This window comes from Helobdella robusta (assembly GCF_000326865.2).
Source record: "Helobdella robusta unplaced genomic scaffold HELROscaffold_28, whole genome shotgun sequence".
Lineage (NCBI taxonomy): Eukaryota > Metazoa > Annelida > Clitellata > Rhynchobdellida > Glossiphoniidae > Helobdella > Helobdella robusta.
Genome location: NW_008704435.1, coordinates 881963 through 904309, shown reverse-complemented (window position 1 = coordinate 904309; position 22347 = coordinate 881963). Strand labels below are relative to the sequence as shown.

At 33.2% G+C, this 22347-nt stretch overlaps 5 protein-coding genes across 5 annotated transcripts; 1 reads left to right on the top strand and 4 right to left on the bottom strand.

Moving 5' to 3' along the window:
* Nucleotides 1-2814: 2814 nt before the first annotated feature.
* Nucleotides 2815-3860, bottom strand: HELRODRAFT_173918 (hypothetical protein; the record flags this gene model as incomplete). The annotated part of the gene is made up of 2 exons (XM_009020494.1): nucleotides 2815-2957; nucleotides 3647-3860. The coding sequence occupies 2 exons, from the start codon at nucleotides 3858-3860 to the stop codon at nucleotides 2815-2817; spliced, it is 357 nt and encodes a 118-aa protein (XP_009018742.1).
* A 342-nt stretch (nucleotides 3861-4202) lies between these two features.
* HELRODRAFT_173917 (hypothetical protein) lies at nucleotides 4203-6725 on the bottom strand (the record flags this gene model as incomplete). Its single annotated transcript, XM_009020493.1, has 6 exons — nucleotides 4203-4285; nucleotides 4828-4876; nucleotides 4930-5006; nucleotides 5907-5966; nucleotides 6275-6470; nucleotides 6669-6725. 6 exons carry the CDS (start codon nucleotides 6723-6725, stop codon nucleotides 4203-4205), a joined length of 522 nt encoding a protein of 173 aa, XP_009018741.1.
* Nucleotides 6726-7640: 915 nt separating this feature from the next.
* HELRODRAFT_173916 (hypothetical protein) lies at nucleotides 7641-7997 on the top strand (the record flags this gene model as incomplete). Its single annotated transcript, XM_009020492.1, has 1 exon — nucleotides 7641-7997. One exon carries the CDS (start codon nucleotides 7641-7643, stop codon nucleotides 7995-7997), a length of 357 nt encoding a protein of 118 aa, XP_009018740.1.
* Nucleotides 7998-9487: 1490 nt separating this feature from the next.
* Nucleotides 9488-9964, bottom strand: HELRODRAFT_173915 (hypothetical protein; the record flags this gene model as incomplete). Its single annotated transcript, XM_009020491.1, has 1 exon — nucleotides 9488-9964. One exon carries the CDS (start codon nucleotides 9962-9964, stop codon nucleotides 9488-9490), a length of 477 nt encoding a protein of 158 aa, XP_009018739.1.
* A 9794-nt stretch (nucleotides 9965-19758) lies between these two features.
* Nucleotides 19759-20800, bottom strand: HELRODRAFT_173913 (hypothetical protein; the record flags this gene model as incomplete). The annotated part of the gene is made up of 3 exons (XM_009020490.1): nucleotides 19759-19967; nucleotides 20500-20637; nucleotides 20743-20800. 3 exons carry the CDS (start codon nucleotides 20798-20800, stop codon nucleotides 19759-19761), a joined length of 405 nt encoding a protein of 134 aa, XP_009018738.1.
* Nucleotides 20801-22347: the final 1547 nt, after the last annotated feature.

Sequence of the window (22347 nt, the reverse complement as noted above, 5' to 3'; positions counted from 1 at the left end):
CAAATTCTCTAACAATGATAACGACACTTCCTTTTATAATTACAACAGTGCAGACTTCACTAATATGAATGAATGCCTGAGGCTAATCAACTGGGACAATATTTTTCAGCACTGCTTCGACGTCAACACATGTTGGGACATTTTTGAGCGTTTGATAAACAATCTTATGGCAACTTACATCCCTCGATCTTTTCTGAGAAGCAAAGAACACAAAATACAGGTTCCCTATCAACTTCGTCAGTCTTATAAAGTAAAACTTCACTACTGGAAAAAATGGAAACGAACTTCTTCACCGGACGATAAAGAGCAGTATTTGAATATGTCACGAAAATGTTCTGGCTTAGCAAACAGTTACAGAATAGTCAATGAACATAAACTGCTTTCTAAATGCAATGTCAGAAGTTTTTACCAGTATGTCAACAAAAAAATGCTATCGCGTCCCAATGTCAGTAGTTTAAAGTTAGATGACAATAGCGTGACCTATGACCCGCTGATAATGGCCAATGCATTCAACAAATATTTTTCTTCCGTATTTACACATGATAACAACTCCAATTGTTCCATACCTTGTCTAACCAACAACTTGTTAGAAGATATTAGTTTCACTCCCCATACAGTTTATACAACTCTGCGTAATTAAAAAATTCAACCTCAGCTGGAACAGATGGTATACCGAATGTTGTCCTGAAGATGTGTGCATCTAACCTATCAGTTCCATTATTTCATATTTTTGATCTATCATTTAGAAATAACCAGCTACCAACTAAATGGAAATCTGCTATTGTTACTCCCATTCATAAAAAGGGTCCCACAAACCACCCCAGCAACTAACGACCTATTTCACTCACGAGTTCAAGTTGTAGAGCAATGGAAAAGATTATAAACAAAGTAATATTATCCTTTCTTTTAGAAAACAAACTAATTACGCATTTTCAACATGGTTTTCTACCTGGTAGATCAACCTGCACCAACTTAATGCAATTTTACAGCGACTGGATATCACTTTGTCAGAACAAAGAAGGCTGTGACATCATTTACCTCGATTTCCAAAAAGCTTTTGATTCTGTGTCACACTCGAAACTGGTCGGAAAATTGAGATCCTATGGAATAGCTGGTGATCTGCTTGCCTGGCTGTCGGACTTCTTGTCTCAAAGTTCCCAGCTTGTTAGAATTCAAAACAAATTATCCAATTCAGTATCGGTTACCAGTGGTGTCCCCCAAAGCAGTGTCTTGGGTCCAACTCTATTCATTGTCTTCATTAACGACATTGTTGAACGCATTTCATCTATTTCAGTTTCAAGTTTGCTATTCGCTGACGATATCAAATTATACAGCCGTTCATCCAACTCAGTTCAACTTCAACAGGCCATCAACGATATAACAGCTTGGAGCATCAAATGGCAGTTGCCACTCTCTCCGAGTAAATGCTGTCATTGCTCATTTCTTCCATCTTCGAGATCAACATTAGTTCCACATCAATATTATATAGATCAACATCAGTCAGTTGTACAAATGACTTCAGAGATCTTGGTGTGATAGTGGACAGCAAATTCAACTTTAATGCGCATATCAACAACATCACTCACAAGGCTTCTTCCCGCGCTCGCTTAATCGTCAAATGTTTCACATCTAAGAATAAGGATCTACTTGTGAAGGCTTTTTGCAGTTATGTACGTCCTCTACTTGAATACTGCTCACCGCTATGGAATCCGCACTACAAATATCAAATAACCAAGATTGAAAATGTCCAGAGAAGATTTACCAAATTCATTCCGTCAATTCGTCATCTTCCATATTTGTCTAGATTGCAAGCGGTAGGACTACAAACACTTGAGCGGCGTAGATTGGTTCTTGATTTGTGCTTGCTGTACAAAATACTACACAACCTCATCAACACAGATTTAAATGGTTTTTTCATCCCTTCACATTATCTGTCAACTCGCGGTCACCCATGTCGACTGCAAGATTTCAACGCTGGAGACAACGTAACAAAATATTTCTACTGTATCCGGATTATCCGAGTGCGGAATGCATTGCCGGCAGACGTAGTGTCTTCAACTTCACTTGCTGTCTTCAAAAATTATTTACTCACTATTGATTTAAATAGATTTTTAATTATAATGTGATTTATTGTTAAATTACGTTTAATATTTACATATATGCCTAACTAACTCTGTTGGCTAAAACTGTCATATCATTTACCAATTATAATATCAGTAGTACATTTTTTAAATTATGAAGTTATCTTCTATGTTTGACCATAAACTTTTTCATTATTCATTAAGATCATTGTGCATCGATCTCTGTTATTATCCTATGTTTTTACTTAATTCATAGACGTACGATTCATCTTTCGAACATTTTTTTTCATTTTTCTTACCGGATAAGTGGTTTCTTTTTAGCCCTCTGGTTTTGTGAATAAATAAATAAATAAAATAAATAAAATAAATATCCATATACTACCATATAATTTCGCGTGTTAGTGATTTGCTTTAGCAAAAAAAATCTTCTGACAGCATAGAGACCATGTCTCCATTCCAATAACTAGATTTTTTCATTTTCATTCAACTGCTCGTCGTAAGTTTGATTGTCCCATTTTGGTCTTCTTGGTATACGCAGCAGTGACTTCAAATCAATTAGAATTTTTTGCGTTTGTGCTGATACTTCAACAGGCGGAACCAGGTTATCACATGATATTAAAATTGAATTGTTTACAATTTTTTGTTTTAAATCTTCACATCTGAACATCAACGTATTTATAGCATCAACAATTTGAAACAATATGATAATTTTGATTTTTTTGCATTTTTCGCGTCACCCCGTCGCGTCAGCTTTTTGATTGGCCTTTTTCTTTGTTAAGTTCATTGATAGCTGATCAAGTTCATTCGCATATACTTTTAAATCTTCACATCTGAACAACAACGAATTTCTAGCATCAACAATTTGAAACAACGTGACTTCAAATAATTTTGAATTTTGATTGTTCGTTGATTTTTATATTATAAAACTATGCTGTTAAGGAAGAGAGAAATTGGTGTCAAAAACTTCTCGAATTTCTAAAAGATAAGAAACATCAAATTATGCAAACACCCTATATTGTAATTGTAGTGGTGTATTATAGTGTCCGTTAAACTATATATGACTAATATGACTATATATAATGAAAATGAATGAAATATATAAATATGGAAAAATATTTAAATTTAAAATTTATATTATATATATATATATATATATATATATATATATTCATATACTTTGATTGGCCTTTTTCTTTAAGTTCATTGTAACTGATAAAAACAACAACTGGTGCCTAGAATCAACAATTTGAAACAATGTGACTTCATGTTTTTTGGTCTTCGCGTCATCCCGTTTTTATATCAGTTTTCTTTGATTTTTATATTATTTTCGTTTTGTTTAGGATCATTAGGTATTATGCCAGTTTTTGAAATTAAATTACAAACAATGGCTGTTACGGAAGGATAATTTTTCATTTGATCAACTGGTAATATGCTATTTGTAGCCACAATTATAATTTTTCAACAAATTTATCAATATCATTAATCGTGCCTCTGGTGTCAAGAACTTCTTGAATTTCTAAATGATAAGAAACGTCAAATTAAGGAAACACCATTACAATCATTACCTGATGCAAAAAATTCTGTAGAGCCTTCAACATCAGCTTTCTGTTTGGCCTTTTTTTTGTTAAGTTCATTTGTAGCTGATCTGAACAACCACGAGTTCCTAACATCAACAATCTGAAACAATGTGACTTCATGTTTTTTGGTTTTCGCGTCATTCTTCACATCTGAACAACAACTGGTTCCTAGAATCAACAATTTGAAACAATGTGACTTCATGTTTTTTGGTCTTCGCGTCACCCCGTTTTTATATCAGCTTTCTGATTGGCCTTTTTCTTTGTTAAGTTCATTTGTAGCTGATCTGAACAACCACGGGTTCCTAGCATCAACAATTTGAAACAATGTGACTTCATGTTTTTTGGTCTTCGCGTCATCCCGTTTTTATATCAGCTTTCTGATTAGCCTTTTTCTTTGTTAAGTTCATTGATAGCTGATCAAGTTCATTCGCATATATTTTTAATTTTTCACATCTGAACAACGGATTTCTAGCATCAACGATTTGGAACAATGTGACTTCAAATAATTTTGAATTTTGATTGTTTGTTTATTTTTATATCATGCCTATGGCGAAGATTTGGTACTTTCGTTTTGTTTAGGATCATTAGGTATTATGCCAGTTTTTGAAATCAAATTGCAAACAATGGCTGTTAGGGAAAGATAATTTTTCATTTGATCAACTAGTAATATGCTATTTGTAGCTACAATTATAATTTTTCAACCAATTTATCAATATCAATAATCGTAATTATAATATCAATAACAGACAGAAATTGGTGTCAAAAATTTCTTGAATTTCTAAATGATAAGAAACATCAAATTAAGTAAACACCATTACAATCATTATCTGTTGCAACAAATTCTGTAGAGCCTTCACCATCAGCTTTCTGATTGGCCTTTTTCTTTGTTAAGTTTATTTGTAGCTGATCTGAATAACAACGTATTTCTAGCATTAACAATTAGAAACAATTAGGTATTATGCCAGTTTTTGAAATCAAATTGCAAACAATGGCTGTTAGGGAAAGATAATCTTTCATTTGATCAACTGGTAATATGCTATTTGTAGCCACAATTATAATTTTTTAACAAATTTATCAATATCATTAATCGTGCCTCTGGTGTCAAAAACTTCTTGAATTTCTAAATGATAAAAAACGTCAAATTAATTAAACACCATTACAATCATTACCTGATGCAAAAAATTCTGTAGAGCCTTCAACATCAGCTTTCTGTTTGGCCTTTTTTTGTTAAGTTCATTTGTAGCTGATCTGAACAACCACTAGTTCCTAACATCAACAATCTGAAACAATGTGACTTCATGTTTTTTGGTCTTCGCGTCATTCTTCACATCTGAACAACAACTGGTTCCTAGCATCAACAATTTGAAACAATGTGACTTCATGTTTTTTGGTCTTCGCGTCATCCCGTTTTTATATCAGTTTTCTGATTAGCCTTTTTCTTTGTTAAGTTCATTGATAGCTAATAAAGTTTATTCGCATATATTTTTAATTCTTCACATCTGAACAACAACGGATTTCTAGCATCAACAATTTGAAACAATGTGACTTCAAATAATTTTGAATTATGATTGTTCGTTTATTTTTATATTATGCCTATGGCGAAGATTTGGTATTTTCGTTTTGTTTAGGATCATTAGGTATTATGCCAGTTTTTGAAATTAAATTACAAACAATGGCTGTTAGGGAAAGATAATCTTTCATTTGATCAACTAGTAATATGCCATTTGTAGCCACAATTATAATTTTTCAACCAATATCAATATCATTAATCGTGCCTAGAACAGACAGAAATTGGTGTCAAAAACTTCTTGAATTTCTAAATGATAAGAAACATCAAATTAAGTAAACACCATTACAATCATTATCTGTTGCAACAAATTCTGTAGAGCCTTCACCATCAGCTTTCTGATTGGCCTTTTTCTTTAAGTTCATTTGTAGCTGATCTGAACAACAACGGATTTCTAGCATCAACAATTTGAAACGATTAGGTAATATGCCAGTTTTTGAAATCAAATTGCAAACAATAGCTGTTAGAGAAAGATAATCTTTCATTTGATCAACCGGTAATATGCCATTTGTAGCCACAATTATAATTTTTCAACAAATTTATCAATATCATTAATCGTGCCTAGAACTGACAGAAATTAGTGTCAAAAACTTCTTGAATTTCTAAATGATAAAAAACATCAAATTAAGTAAACACCATTACAATCATTATCTGTTGCAACAAATTCTGTAGAGCCTTCACCTTCAGCTGAAAAATTTTCTCCCTGTCTGAAAATTTCAACAAAATTTTTCAAAAGTTGTCCTGTTTGAAGCATCAGGCAGACTAACGTGGTAGTCATCATCAAATCTATCATCACGCAGTAAGTGTTGATCAACATTTTCACGTTTCCCAGCCAATCCTATCATCCAAACTCTGTATTTTGAATAGTTCAATCTATCAATATTTATTAATAAATTATTTAGAACTGGTTTGTCCGTATTTGATGAAGCAGTTTCATTTTTGCTATCAATCACATCTATGTCGTGAATTAATATGAGGCAAGGCTGCAATGAGATAGCTTGATCGAACAACTTTTGAACATTTTTACTCTTATCACTAACAACACCCACCATCAACTGCCAATGGCAGATCAAGTTCGGCGGCAATGCACATGGCCAGTGTATTCTTCCCACAACAATTCGGACCAAATATGAGAATTTCTCTAGAGCACAAGTTCAGTCTCTTCAGCTTAAATGGCAACAAAGTAATCTTTAATTTATCAATGATGTCATCCGTTCCAACAAGATCGCCAAATTTTTCGTGTTCCTAGCATCAAAAATTTGAAACAATGTGACTTCATGTTTTTTGGTTTTCGCGTCCTTCCGTTTTTATAGCAGCTTTCTGATTAGCCTTTTTCTTTGTTAAGTTCATTGAAAGCTGATCAAGTTTGTTCGCATATATTTTTAAATCTTCACATCTGAACAACAACGGATTCCTAGCATCAACAATTTGAAACAATGTGACTTCAGTTTTCGGAACCAAATTGCAAACAATGGTTGTTGGAGAAAGATAATCTTTCATTTGATCGACTTAATATGCCATTTGTAGCCACAATTGTAATTTTTCAACAAATTTATCAATATCATTAATCGTGCTGCTGTCTCCACAGACAGAAATTGGTGATTGTTCGTTGACCTTTATATTATGCCACTATGCCAATGGCGAAAATTTGGTATTTTTGTTTAGGATCATTAGGACAATTTTTGAAATCAAAATTACAAACAACGGCTGTTGGAGAAAGATAATCTTTCATTTGATCGACTGGTAATATGCCATTTGTAACCATCTCTGCTTTTGAAGCCACAAAATTTGGCAAAGTTACAATTGGCTGTCTAAAATGTTTTGAACAAGCTTTGTTTTACCAAGCGTAGCTGGCAAAAGAGCCTGATAGTGTTTTGCTTTAGCAAAAGAATCTTCGACAATTCTATGTGCCAATAAAGCATTAAATGTTGAACTTTTTCCAGCATTTGGGTAGCCAACTAAAGCATGGAGACCATGTTTCCATTTCCAAAACAAGGTTTTTTCATTTTCATTCAACTGCTTGTCGTTAGTTTGCTTGTCCCATTTTGGCCTTCTTGGTATACGCAGTAGTGACTTAAATCATTTTGAATTTTTGGCATTTTTGCTGATTCTTCAGCAGACAAAACCAGATTATCACATGATATTAAAATTGAATTTTCGCGTTCAGTAGCAAACTCTGTCACGGGTAACTCGGCAGTAGAAAAAAAGTAGTAGAGGGTGTTCTCTTCTGTGATCGATCTAAAATTTATTTTTTTCCAGTCTAATCCACCATATAAATCAGTGGTGCGAAGATCGCTAGGCATTTTTTCGGTCACCAAACCAATTTTTATTTAACAATTTTTATTTTATTTAACGTATTCTAAATTCTTAAGAAACAAATTCATCATGATGAGACAAGCTAATATGTATTTCAAAATGTATTTCATATGTATTTCTGGTCTTGTGGAGCAATCAGGAATCAATGACAGAGATATTGTGCTGAATCTCTGTGAGAAACATCTGGCGATCAAACCACAGGTCATTAAAACACGTCGTATTGGCAGCTCAAGGCTATGTGTTACCTTGTCCGGACCATCGGCAGTAGATGATTTAATATTCTCTTCCAGGATCCTACGTTCAAAGCCTGATACGAGGAATATTTTTATAAACTTTGATTTGTCAAAAAGACAGGCAGAACAAGCTTACATCAAGCGCCAGGCACGACGCCTTGCCAAATCAGCCGGTGACAAATCTAAAGCGGAGGAGACTGATAAAGGACAGCCCTTTCGTTAAAATCAGGCCTCTTCGGTTGGCCTTAACTAACGTCAGAAGCTTACAAAATAAAAAGAACGACTTAATTTTATTTCTATCGGATTATGATCCGGATATTTTTTCTGTTGTTGAGACATGGCTCTCTCCGGATGATTGTGACAGCTTGTTTTTACCTCCCGGATACGTTTTTGTTAAAAAAGATCGTGGATCACGTGGTGGAGGCGTGGGCTTTATCATTAAAAACTCAACATCTTTCAAAGAGGTCATAATACCAACTAAATACTCGCACATCGAAATAGTATCTATTGATATTACCATATCATCTACGCATCACCGCTTCATATCATACTATCGCCCTGGTGGTTTTGACAGGTCGGCTGATGATTATGCCACTGATAGCATACAATGCATTAGAGAGCTGTGTAGAGGTCATGTCAACTGTCTGTTAGGTGACTTCAATCTTCCACTCATCAACTGGACCAATTATTCTTCACCAAATAACTCAATTTATAATTCATTTATTCAACTTTTCAACGAACTTGGTCTGCAACAACTGGTTGATCAGCCCACTCGAGGTCAAAATATCCTCGACTTGGTACTTTCTGATGATTCCAGTTTACTGGCCGAGTTAGAGATTATCAGTCCGCTTGCCTCAAGTGATCACAACATCATCACTTTTCAAATCAACTGTTTCATCAACAACCCACCAGACGTCAACCCATTCATCAAAACGTACTCCTATGATTTTAACAGTGCTAATTATAATGATATAAATAATTATTTGTCTAATATAAATTGGAATTATCATTTTCAGCACTGTTTTAATGTCAATATGTGTTGGGACACATTCGAACAAATAATCAACCACGCAATATCGATTTTTGTTCCCAAAATTGGACGTAGTCAATCACCGTCTCAACATCAAGCTCCTAGGGCACTTCGCTTATTATACAAAACTAAACTTTATTTTTGGAGGAAATGGAGAGCAAGGTCAAATCCAGTTGATAGAGAACAATATTTGAGGATTTCCTGTTACTGCTCTAACTTAGCCAATCTACACCGCAAAAATAAAGAAAACCAATTGCTGTCTAAAGCGAATGTTAAAAATTTTTATCGCTATGTCAATAACAAACTGTTTTCCAAACCCTTGATAGCCAGCCTCCAAATTAACAATAACAACAATACAAATGGTAGTATCAGCAATAATAATAATAATTTTGTTGTGGACGAGTAAAAATATATAGTACAGCCTTAATACGATTGAGTACATCATCATGCTTCCGAGTTGATGTTGAGATAGTTGGTACTGAATGGTTGGTGGTTGTCGTAGTTGGTTGGTTGGTGGTTGGCATGTTGTTTCTGTACTGATTCGACGGTTCGAGATGACTGGATTCCATCATTCTATGTTCCTATGTTTATTATTAGTTAGCGATGATTATTATTACGATGTTAGATGTGTGAGTATGGGTGTGTGTTTGTGTTTAGTGTTTAAATAGTATGCGGTGTAGTGGTTAGTTGATTGTGTATGCTTGTAGGATGTCGTTGTGGTTTTGGATGCATCCATGTAGGATTAGAGTGGTGATGATTTCTTCGTAGAATGAGTTAAGTTGTCTGTTGTATGGTCGAACGATTATGAATTTGTTGTTGTTTTTGTTTCTGGTTTGAAGAATGTTCTCGTTGATGTTGTTCTGGTTGTCATTGTTGGCGTCTTGGTTGTTTGTCACCTCATTTGTAATGCTGTTATCAGATTCTGTTGTGCTATTGTTATTGTAATTGTTGGTATTGTTGTTGTTGTGGTTATCTGATTCTGCGGTGTCGTTATCGTTATAGGTGTTGCTATTGGTTGGGTCGTTATAGTTGGTGAGAATTTCGTTGATGAAGGTGTTGTTGATGGTTTGTTCGTTATCTTCTACATCTTCCTCATTGTCGCATGTGATGTTAGAAGTTTGTGTGTCGGTGTCGTCGTCGGTGATTGTGTTGGTGTTCATGTTTTCATTGTTCGGGTTGTTGTTGTTGTTGGGTTTTGGTGAGATCTTTGTGTATTGCTCTGCGATGGCTTTGAAATGTTTTTTGAGTTTTTGGTAATTATATCCTCTTTGCTTGAGTCTGTTGATAAGTTTGAAGCTACTCTCTTTGAAGTCAATGAACAGTGATGAAATGGATGCGTAGCGTTTGATTTGTGATGTGACGATTGATTTGAAGGTGTGTGGTGGATGGTGTGAGTTGTGGTGTAGTAGATCGAAGGTGTTGGTTTGTTTGAAGAAAGGTTTTGAATGTAAAAAGGGTGAGTGTGGGATATTCTTAAAGATAGTGGTGTCAAGAAAGTTGATGTGTTCAGAGTGTGTTTCAAAGGTTAGTTTTATAGACGGGATGAGATTATTAGCAATAGCCACTATTTTTTTGAGTTGTTGTGTAGTGCCGGTGAATGTGAAAAATATGTCATCGATGTATCTATTGTATGCGTTGATGTGTTGTTTGAAGTGTTTGTTGAGGGTGTCGTCTAGGTGATGTAGATAGAGATTGGCTAGGGTGGGAGAGAAGATTTTTCCCATTGCGCATCCATTTGTTTGTAAGTATTGTTGATTGTTAAAGATGAAGTCGTTGTTGTCGAGTGAGATTTGTAAGAACTTAATAGTCATGCAGTTGTACGGATTGTGTGGCATGTATTTTTTGAGGAATTTTCTCACGATGGCGATGGAACGTTTGTTGATCATGTTTGTGTAGAGTGAGGTGATGTCTGCCGTGACGAGTATTTGTTGTTGGTTTGTTCTACATTTGGTGATGTTATTGATGAATGTAAATATGTCTTTGGTGATGGAGGGTAAGTGTTGGGTGATGAGTTTCAGTTGTGTTTCGACGAAGATGGATAGGTTTTGGTTGATGGAGTGAGTGTCTGACACGATTGGTTACTCCTAGTGGAGTAAATTCATCGAGCCATTTGCTTCTCTCCTTGTGTACCTTGGGTAGTGTGTAGAAGTACCTGTTCCTGAAGTTGGTTGAAGGTGAGAGCCACTTGTGTAGCTTGCTGGTTATAATTTTGTTGGCTTTCATAGTATTAAGATATTGCATTATTTCCCGGCGGTTGTCAATTTGTGTGTTGATTTTTTTATAAAATTTCAAGTCCGATAGTTGTATTTCCGCTTCCCGAATGTAGTTGTCTCTATTGAGGATAACGAAAACTGACCCTTTGTCAGCTCTGCGGATGATGATGTTTTTATTGTTGATTAGATTTTTTAGATGTAAGTGTTGTTTTTTGCTGATGTTGTGTTTTTTTGTGTTGTTGATCAATGTGTTGCTATTTGTGAAGTTTTTCGTGATGTATTTTTTTGTAATGTCCTCGATTTTGGTGATGGTGGTGATGCATCTGTGGGATAGTATGTTGTTGTGTGGCGTCCATGTGGACTTGATATGTTTGTTGAGTGTGTTGAGAAAAATGTCGTGGTGGTTGTTGAGTTGATGGGTGTCTATAAAATCTCTAATCTTGAGGTCGCGAATGATCTTGTTGATGCTGTTTTCGATTTTGTGTTTGTGTATGATATTGTTGCTCGGAACGAAACCTAGTCCGTGGTTAAGGATGTTGGTTTGTTTCTCTGTGAGTGTTGTTCTGGAGAGGTTGATGATGTTGTTGTTGAGGATGTTGTTGTTTAGTGTTTGTTTTTGTTGTTGAGTTTGTCGTCGTGTTTGTGTTGGATGTTGTTGATGCGTTTGTTGTTGTTGTTGTTGTGGAGGGTGTCTGGCATTGTTAGTTTTTTTGGGGTTGTCGCAAAAAGTCCATGATGTTCTTTGTACGTTTGCTGTTGGGTTGTAGTGATGATGATGGATTGTTGCCGTTTAGGTTGAATGTTTTGTTGATTTCTTTGCTGTACGGTGTGGTGTTGTTGATGATGGAGTTCATGTCAAAATCATAGAGAAGATTGTCATCGTCACATCATGAACAACGACCATACTATCGCCATCATTATTTTTGTAGTCTTTTGCACTCTTACGTTTCTTCGTTTTATCTCTCACAATATCCAGCCCAGTTATCTTTTGACAGTGCTTCATTAAGTAACCTAATCTTCAATCTTTTAAGTAGAGTTAGGAAATCTTTTTTGACGTAGTGTTGCATTAAAGTCTTGTCAATCAAAGAACACGCCCTAACTAAAGTTTCAAGAGCTAAATGTCGATTTACATAGTTTTTATTCACTAAAAATTCAGCCTCTCCGACAAATGGCTTATGGTCTTTTTAGGGCATGAGTCGTCAAGCTTTTGAATAATTTCTCAAACAAATTTGTATAACAAAGCATTTAATTTATTTTTCGGACCAATTTTGTCCTTCGCTTTCAATTTATCATCAACTTATCATTTACCTTCGTGTATTATTACCACCACCACCACCATTACCACCACCACCATTACCACCACCACAACTACTACTACTATCGTCGTCGTCGCCATAATCGATTGAGTTTATTACGTTATAAATATTAGTATTATTATTATTATTGTTGTTGATGTTAGTCATATTATTATTATTATTTCTATTATAATTATTATTAATGTTGTTATCCTCGTCGTTAAGTTCGACTTAATTAACATAATTACTCTGGTTGCAATCATTATCAAAACACAATGCAACAATTATCATTATCATCGCAATTGCGTCCATCTTTGAAATTAATATTAATGACCGCAAAAACCCCATCATCATTATCATCTCTGTTCCCTTCATCTACCTGCCTGTCTTCTCCATCTACCTGCCTGTCCCCTCTATCCAACTGTTCACAACCACAAGTTCAGTCTCTTCAGCTTGAATGGCAACAATGTCTTTCCACGTGAAATCTGGGATCGAGATTGTGTCTTCTACCATCGTCGTTGGTTTCACAATACACAGTGCTTTTACAAAATCATTCAAATCAACAGAGAATGACTGATTTGAACAACTTTTTTGCCTAAGTAAGGATTATAGAATCGCTTTTTCACTAATTTTCTCAAATCTCGGCATGAATATGAAGGTGGATAATTATTCTTTCATGCAGCATGATGAAACCACCTTTTCTAGCATCACTATTTGATAGTAGTGAACCACATTCTGGTTTGGTGAAAAGTTGCAAAGCATCTTTTATCTTGTTTTCTGAACCAATTATTTCTAAAACACTCATCCAAGATACAACTGAAATTAAGCATTCATTCTTTGAATCTCTCCAAGCAGCTCTATTTCTTCTGTCATTTCGGTTCAATGCTATTTTGCAATTCCAAAGTAACGCCATTCTAAATCTTTTAGCATGCCATATATATGCGTCTCCAGCCATCTTTTTTTTACTGCATCTTCGGGCATATTTAGCCAACAATATATAATCTATCATTGACCTATGCTCCCCTGACCTATATGTAATTAGTCGTGCTGGTTCCCTTTTAAACGAAGTATTCCCCGCCACCATGCTATGTGCATCCGCCAACTCCAACACTCTACACTCTTCCTCATTTCGTATACCGTATCCCCATTCCCCATGTACACCTTCATATCCGTCTGCATCCGCCTCCACATGACCATATGCGTCTTTAGCCATCTTTTTTTACTGCTTCTTCGGGCATATTTAGCAAACAAATTTTTTGGATACTGATAGACCCGACTTGGCGGCCTCTCTCAGAAACTTCATTCTCAATGCAACCGGCAATCTTTTAACGTTGTGACTGGCCGCTCGTCTTCTCATGTGCCTTGGAAGTTGCTGTTGGGGAGCATTGTTTCCAGAAAGTTTTTGACTCAAGTCTAACATGGTTTGCATTTCGGAAACTCTTTGTTGTACAAAATCTGAAATTCGCGAAGTGATCATATTAAAATTAAACGTAAACAAATCGCGCGAAAGTTCCGATTAAGTTTGTTTCAAAAGTATCAAGTCTTCGCGTTATTCTTCATATCTGAACAACGGATTTGTATGCGTTTTAAATTTCATAAGAAGCATATTTGGCTTCACTTTCTATGCCTTTATTAATTTCTCTTCTTCTTTTGTTGAGTTATCAATAATCTTAACTGGCAGTGCATCATCACCTTTTAAAAATTTAGGTGTGGAACAATTCAAATGATTTTCAACCAATGTAGTTGCTCTACTAATGATGCCTATAGTCTTTCCAGGTTGAGTGTTAAGAGTTGACCCTTTTATTTTGCCACCATGCCTATGGCAAAGATTTGGTATTTTCGATTTGTTTAGGATCATTAGGTATTATGCCACAGTTTTCAAAATCAAATTTTTTTTTATTATTCTTTAAAAATCAGGATCTGACATACGCAGAAACTTTAACAACATGCAAGGCAGCAATGGCTGTTGGAGAAAGATAATCTTTTAATTGATCAACTGGTCAAATGCCATTTGTAGCCACAATTATAATTTTTCAACAAATTTATCAATATTGTCTTCACAGACAGAAATTGGTAAGTATCGCTATTATTGTTCGTTGTTTCCATCATCTTCATCGTCAGCAACAACAGCTTCTCAGCATCATCAACAATCTCAGTCTCAGTCTCCGGATAGCAGTCATCGTTGTCATCATACTGTTTCTAAACTTTGTGTTCACCAGATACACTCCATTACCATCATCATTATCATGATTACCACCACCACCACTACTACTACCTTCACTATCATCGTCGTCGCCATAATCGATTGAGTTTATTACGTTATAAATATTAGCATTATTATTATTATTGTTGTTGTTAGTCATATTATTATTATTTCTATTATTATTATTATTATTAATGATGTTATCCTCGTCGTTAAGTTCGACATAATTAACATAATTACCCTGGCTGCAATCATTATCATCGTAATAGCGTCCATCTTTGTAATTAATATTAATGACCGCGAAAACCCCATCATCATCATCATTTCTGCCAATAATACTATCTTCAACACTATCATAGTTAACCTCGGTGATGACTATATTATTGTTGTTGCTGTTCTTAGTCTTATTATTGTTTTTGTTGATATTATCGTCGTCAACATCATCACCATTGCTAACATCATCATCAAGTTGAATGTAGTTAATGTAGCTAATTTGATTTCTATTAACATCGTCATCACGACCATTTTTATTGTTGTTAGTATTATTGTTGTTGTTGTTGTCATTAGCGTCATTGTTGTCTCGGTCCTCGTCCTCATCATTGCTAACATCATCACCATTGTAATTTTTACCATCATTGCTAATATTATTATTACAACTACAATTATTATTATTGTGATTGATATTATTATCGCGTTTTATATTACCATCATCAGTTGTGACATTATTATTAATATTATTATTGTTGTTATTATTATTAATCATATCGTTAACAATTTTTGCATTGCTGTCATCTGTTTCGTCATCATCACCATCGGCGTCATCATTATCATTATCACCATCAATACTGTTTATGATGATGAAATCTGTACTGCTGTCTTTGCTAGGTTCCATACAATCGCTTACTTCAATCAGCTCAAAACAAGTATGACTAATCAGATTGCCATCCTCATTATCATTATTATCATCATCATCATCATTATTATTATCATTATTATTAGTAGTAGCAGCAGCAGCAGCAGTAGTAGTAGTATGACTATCATTACCATAATGATCGTAACTGAAATTTAACTCATCATTGTTGTCGACTTTATTCTTTTCATTATTAACATTATTATTTTTAACGTTATTGTTGCTATTTTTAATATTATTGTTGTTATAGACGTCATAATCATTTATAACTACGAAGCCGTCGCTATCGATGCTGCTTGCATCATCATCAGCACCATCATCATCAGCATCGTCATAGATTTCTTCTTCATCACAATCATCACCTACGATTATCATAAATTAGGTTATCTGTATCGTAGCTAGTATCATAAAATACGTTATCAAATATCGGTAACATTATCATAAATTATGCTGTCACCATAAATTATATTATAAATGGTATTAATGTTATAATAAATGATACTAATGTTATCATGAGTTATTTTAATGTCATCATAAATTATTTTATATCATAAATTATTTTAATGCTATGATAAAATAAATTGTTTTAATGTCATCATAAAATATGCTAATGTAATCATAAATTATATTATTAATGATACAAATGTTATCATAAGTTATTTTAATGTCGTCATGATTTATTTTAATGTCATCATGAATTATTTTATATCATAAATTCTTTTAATGCCATCATAAAAATAATTTATTTTAATGTCATCATAAATAATGCTAATGTCATCATAAATTATGTTAATGTTATCGTAAATTAATACTATCATCGTCAATAATAAAAATTACCGGTATTTTTATCATCGATTTCGGCTACGTGTTCTTTGCAGTTTCTTGATCTCATAATTATCCCACTTCAAATTTATTATAATTAATTAATTAATAATAATCTGTTAAAAATAACTAATTATGTCTTAATTACTATTATTAGTAGTAAAATTATTGTTATTATTTAATTCAATAATATTATAACGAATGGCGGCGAGTAAAGAAAGACTAAAGAGTTACTTATTTTTACTTAATATTCTACAATACCTATAATATAAAACGTTAACTAATTTTTTTCTATTGTAATTAATTCTAATTAACCCCAATGTAATTCTATTAAAATAAAATTTTAATTTTTAATAATGAATGTATTGTTACAAATCATTAAAAGTGAAAAAGTAAAACTACCTTCGTCGGCAAATCTATACAACGAAACTTCAATAAAATGAATCTTCAAAAGATCTTTGTATCTTCTTTTATACACGTACACACACACACACACGCATGCACGCACACACACGCACATATATATATATATATATATATATATATATATATATTACCAACCTATTACCAACATATATATATATATATATATATATATATATATATATATATATATATATATATATATATATATATATATATCCTTGTAACCAGCTAACTCTGTCGTTTAACCTCGTGAATATTCATTCGCAGATACTTCTTTGTTTCCACGTTTTTTTTGTCTAGTAACCATTAAAAACACTCACCGTCATCATCATTCTTCTCTCTCACATCACCTATATCACCATTAAAACTATCATTGTTATAACTGATAGCATTTGTATTATCATAACTGATAGTATTTGTATCATAAATGGTAGTATCAAAACTCGTACTATCATTATCACCACCGACAGATACTGCTTTGTAGGTTTCTTTAATCTAGCTCATGCCTGGAGTAGCTGACCTACTTGCTGACCTACATAGTACAGCGTGAAACACTTACATGTAGTACACGTGTACTGCCCGAGTCTAAACGTGTTAGTATATGAGTGTGTGTGTGTGTTTGTCTGTCCATCTGTGTGATTGTGTCGTTGTTTCTAGTTATTTATTTTGGACAAAAAATGTTGATGTTAAAGAAGCATTTTTCACCTTGCAAAATCAAGCTTTATTGAATGATTTTTCTCGCAATGAAATCTCAAAATATATATTCACATACACACAGGCACGCACATACATATGCATTAACTCATAGACAGACGCGTACACGCACAGGGAGAAATCCGCTTAATTTAAAATGAGGGAGACAAAGAATTCTTTTTTGCCATGAAAAAGATTTAGACCAACATTCAGCGGACAAAAATAAAAGAATGACATCACTAAGAAGTCTTGGCACAACAAAGGATTTATATGAAAATGTATGTATGTGGGTCTGTATGTGTTTGTCTGTATTTGTGAGTGTGTCTGTAATTGTGTGTCTGTATTTGTTTGTGTTTGTCTGTATGCGTGTCTGTCTTTGTATGTGTGTGTGTATGTATTTGTGTGTGTGTCTGTATGAGTGTCTGTATATGTGTGTGTGAGTGTGTGTCTGTACATATGTGTGTCTGTATTTGTGTGTTTGTCTGTATGTATGAGCGAGCATGCGGGTGTCTGTATATATGCGGATGTAAATATGTACGTGTATTTGTGAATACATGTATTTTGGATATATAAAAAAAGAGAGAGAGGAGAGAGAGAGAGTAAAAAAGATAAAAATTAAATAACACTTCATAATTAAAAAAAGAAAAAAGAAAGAAAAAAAAAGAAAACGTCCTACTTCGGGGAACCGGGACGCAAAACGATTTTCAACCACCATCACGCTTATTCAAGACATTGCAACCAGATATCGCATTGCTACGCGGTGAAATATTGGAAATCCTGGAGTTGACAATTTGCCTTGAAACTAACTTCTCCAACTCTAAAAACTACAAACAATCAAAATACTCTAATAACTTGAAAAATAACTTAAACGACGACTTAAAACATTTAAAAATTAAAATAAATACATTTGAAATATCTACTTTAGTCCTCTTTAAATCATTCAATCTTTCACTAATAAATATTATTTGGACTGATTATTTTTGTTATTACCTTATAAACTCTGCCATATCATCGTCATACGCTATCTATTGCGACAGAAATGTAAAATGAATCAATTTTAAAACTAATTAACTCTGGTCGTACTCTCTTAATTCGAATGATGAGCTTTTCAGATTTATACTCTATTTATTGCATTTGTCACTTTATTTTATTTCATTATTTTATTTTACTTGTACTGTAATTTTCATTTTTTTTTATTGCTGAATAAAAGATCGTTCACATAATAATTATTATTATTATTGATGATGATGATAATATTTTCAACATTCTTGTAATACAATCCAATGCACATAATTTATTATCGTTATTGTAATTATTTTCATCATCATCATCATCATCATCATCATCATGGTCAACGACACCATCATCATCGTCATTATCTTCATCAACGACATTGTCTTCATTTTCGTCATCAGCATTTTACACAAAAGCAGTGGACAAGCATTTAAGATAGCCAGCCAGCAGCTTGTAAAAGCAGAGCTACTGTACATACATACATACATATAAACATGTGTGTACAAAAATGTGTACACATGTATGTGTGTATAGAATAAAGTATTATTATTGTTATTATAAGAAAACTTGTTTAGCGACTTTTATAGAACTACCCAAATTCGCTATCCAACATAACCAAAAGAAAAATTTTTGTCCATTTAAGTGATCAAACAAAAACATATATATTTCGAAAATAAACATAAGTATACATTGTAAAAAGAACTAAAACAAAACAGATAAATCCTTTAAATTCATATATAGATGCACACATATACTCTCGACCATAACCAATCACTCAAAGTCATGTATGAACCAAACAGCAATCATGTAGCCCGAATCAACCATTTTAAACCAAAACACTTTATCCACACCGATCACACACAATTACGCACAGAAGATGCACGATAACATATAATTCAGAACAACCAACAGATAAATACCTAACCATCAGCACAATATTAATAAATCAATTCAAATTATTAGAAACACACACATCTCCTCACATCCAAAACACATTCAACGTAAGCACATCCCATCATAAAACACCCACATACATTACATACTCGACAACTCAATTATATAATTAAAACGTAAATAAAAATAAAAACAGCATAAAGGTGTGCAAGTCTGTAGCCAGGATTATTTTTCTTGGGGGGGGGGCTGTCGGAATACTTATTTTAAATAATTAATTAAAATCAAGTTAAAAATAACAAATCCATTCAAATCAGCTTTTAACCATTTTGTCTGTAAAAAATATTACACACGTTGAACAATGAACGCCTGTACTTTTTTTTGAATAAGCAAGCCATTTAAACTTTTGTAACCAATCATACTGAAAGCGTCTTGTAAATTTTCCTGTATCATCGTTAATAAATTTTTTGTAATTATTTGTTGGTTTTCAAAGCAAGTCTCTTGCCTCAATTTTTTCATGGTTGTTTAATTTTACGTCGACGTAATTAGCTATGTCTTTTTTTGTTTTTGAACATGTTGCATCAAAATTATCTTTTGGGATAGCTAAGGACGAAACATTTTTCTCATTGCCCTTCAGCTTCAATTCATTGTTAATGTTCACAAGACTCTCAGACTCAGATGTACCAACTTCCAACTCTTGTGTCAACAAAGTTTTCGATTCATCACAACAATTTGGTATTTTTGTTAAATAAATCAATAAATTGTTTTCTTGGTTATTTGTTCTTTTCATGGCAAAACTTTACTTCAGAAACCTCAAGGCAATCGAAACTTAAAAGCGAAAACGAGAGGACGATTAATGCATAAATATGTTTAAAAGTGAATTGCTATTAAGACTGTTATTTATTAGAATGTTGATATTATGATTTTAACGTAAAATACTGTAAAATATTTTAAAAAGTAAGCATTAAATCAAACGTTCATGCCCTTTTTGCAAGTATTTTACCATGCAATTTAACGGATAGGCATTAAAATAAACACATAATTAATGATTGTTACAAAAAATTATCAATGTAAATTATTTCGTGGGGGCTCAGCCCCCACCCCTTAGCTACGGCCTTGTACGTACGTACTACGTACGTTTGTATGTATGTATAAAATAAAGTGTGTATGTATGTTTATTTTTTTGAAGTAGGAAAATATTTTATGTGGACTCGAGTAGACCTCATACCGACTAAAAACCTCCTCGACATCTGGCAGGCCCCATGTTTCCCTCGCTGATCTGCATCCCAAGCAATTTTTGATGAAAGCATGGCTCTCACTATGTTCTCTGGCTGAATTTTCTGTTGGAGAACAGTTTCCAAGTGTGCTCAAAAGTTTAGAAACGGAGACATTCAAAAAATACGTGCTACGCCCCTTCATTAACTCTTCGATTTTGTCGTTACTATTTTATTTTAGTAGCTATAAAACATACCGGTCCCGGAATCTGGGAGAAACTTCCTGTTGATATAAAGACTAAAAATTCCTTGCATTTGTTTAAAAACAAAATAAAGAAATCTTTATTAAAAAAAAGTACAAGTTTTATTTAATTAGAATCGTGTAAATTGTGCATTATGTTAATTTTGTCATGAATTATAAATTTACTTAAAAATCGTGTTAGAATGAACAATTTGTGAACGGTGGCCTGCGACAAAAGAATTTTGTTTTCTTTTAGCTTTGGTCTCCTAATCATTACCTAATTATTATTAATTTGGATTGATTGAATAAAATTTGATTTGATTTGATATCCAATTATTATCTATCCATTTAAAATCATCTATCCAATTATCCATATATCCAATTATTATCTATCCATTTAACCATCATTTATCCATTCATTAATTTGTTAGTTTATTCATTTTTAATTGTTTCTTTTTCTCGATCATTCGTTCGCTCGTTTATTTATTTAAACAAATCGTATGATGTTTGAAGTAATGGCGATGACAATGGCGTCAACAAGAAACTTTAAAGTTAGAAATAAAGTTAATAATATCAATAATTATAAGCGTTATTATTATTATTGTTGTTATTATTATTATCATTTTATCAACAATAAAAATAAGGAAAAAATATTTTATTTTCAATAATACTATTTATCACACACTCACACCTTATTATTCTAATAGCCGCATGAAAGTGGAAAAAATTAATTATATATAAATGTTATTAAACTAAAATACTTTATTTTTGGCTCTCACTCATAAAATCAAACACACACACAAATAGGTACATACACACACATACACACAAATAGGCACACACACACACAGGCATGCACATTTCATAAACAAACATATAATACAAACGCCCACACTCAAACACGCCCATAAGTAACATAAAAAAACCTAAAAAAAACAACAATCCCACAATATCTCAACTCGCTGCCTTATATATGTTTTTACCACCCTATCTACATAACGCTTTCTATATCATAGAAAATTCTATACTCCCTTCTATACTCTTTTCTATACTCCCCCCCTATAAACAGAACCTCACGTAGCACGCGTCGCATATATTGCATATATAGCATAGCAAATATGAATGTTTATTAAAATATATAGATATATACAGGCGACACGCCTCAAAGACCCAATCATTATCATCGCAATCGTCACAATTTTACAATATATTTTTCTAGGCGTTTAAGTTCCAACTTGCTGCTGATGATCACATTTCGAAAAAAATCAATAATGTTTTTTTATTATTACAAAAAAATGATGAAAAAACATGTGTGTGCGTGAACATGCGTGAGCATGTGTATTAACTATTTAATTGTATTTTATTATTTGAACATTGTAAAAGCTTGTCATATCGATAGATAGGTAATTCTGGATGTATGTTTGTATGTGTATGTTCTCTCTATATATGTGTGTCTTTTTATGTTTTTGTATGTGTAAATGTGTGTGTTGTGTGTGTAAACTCAATAAGCTGTTTATTGAAATCTGTTATATAACCTAACATAGTGTTATATATTGTGTGTTATATATGCAACTGAGGGAGTGTTATTTAAATGTGTGTGTACGTGTTATTAGTATTAGTA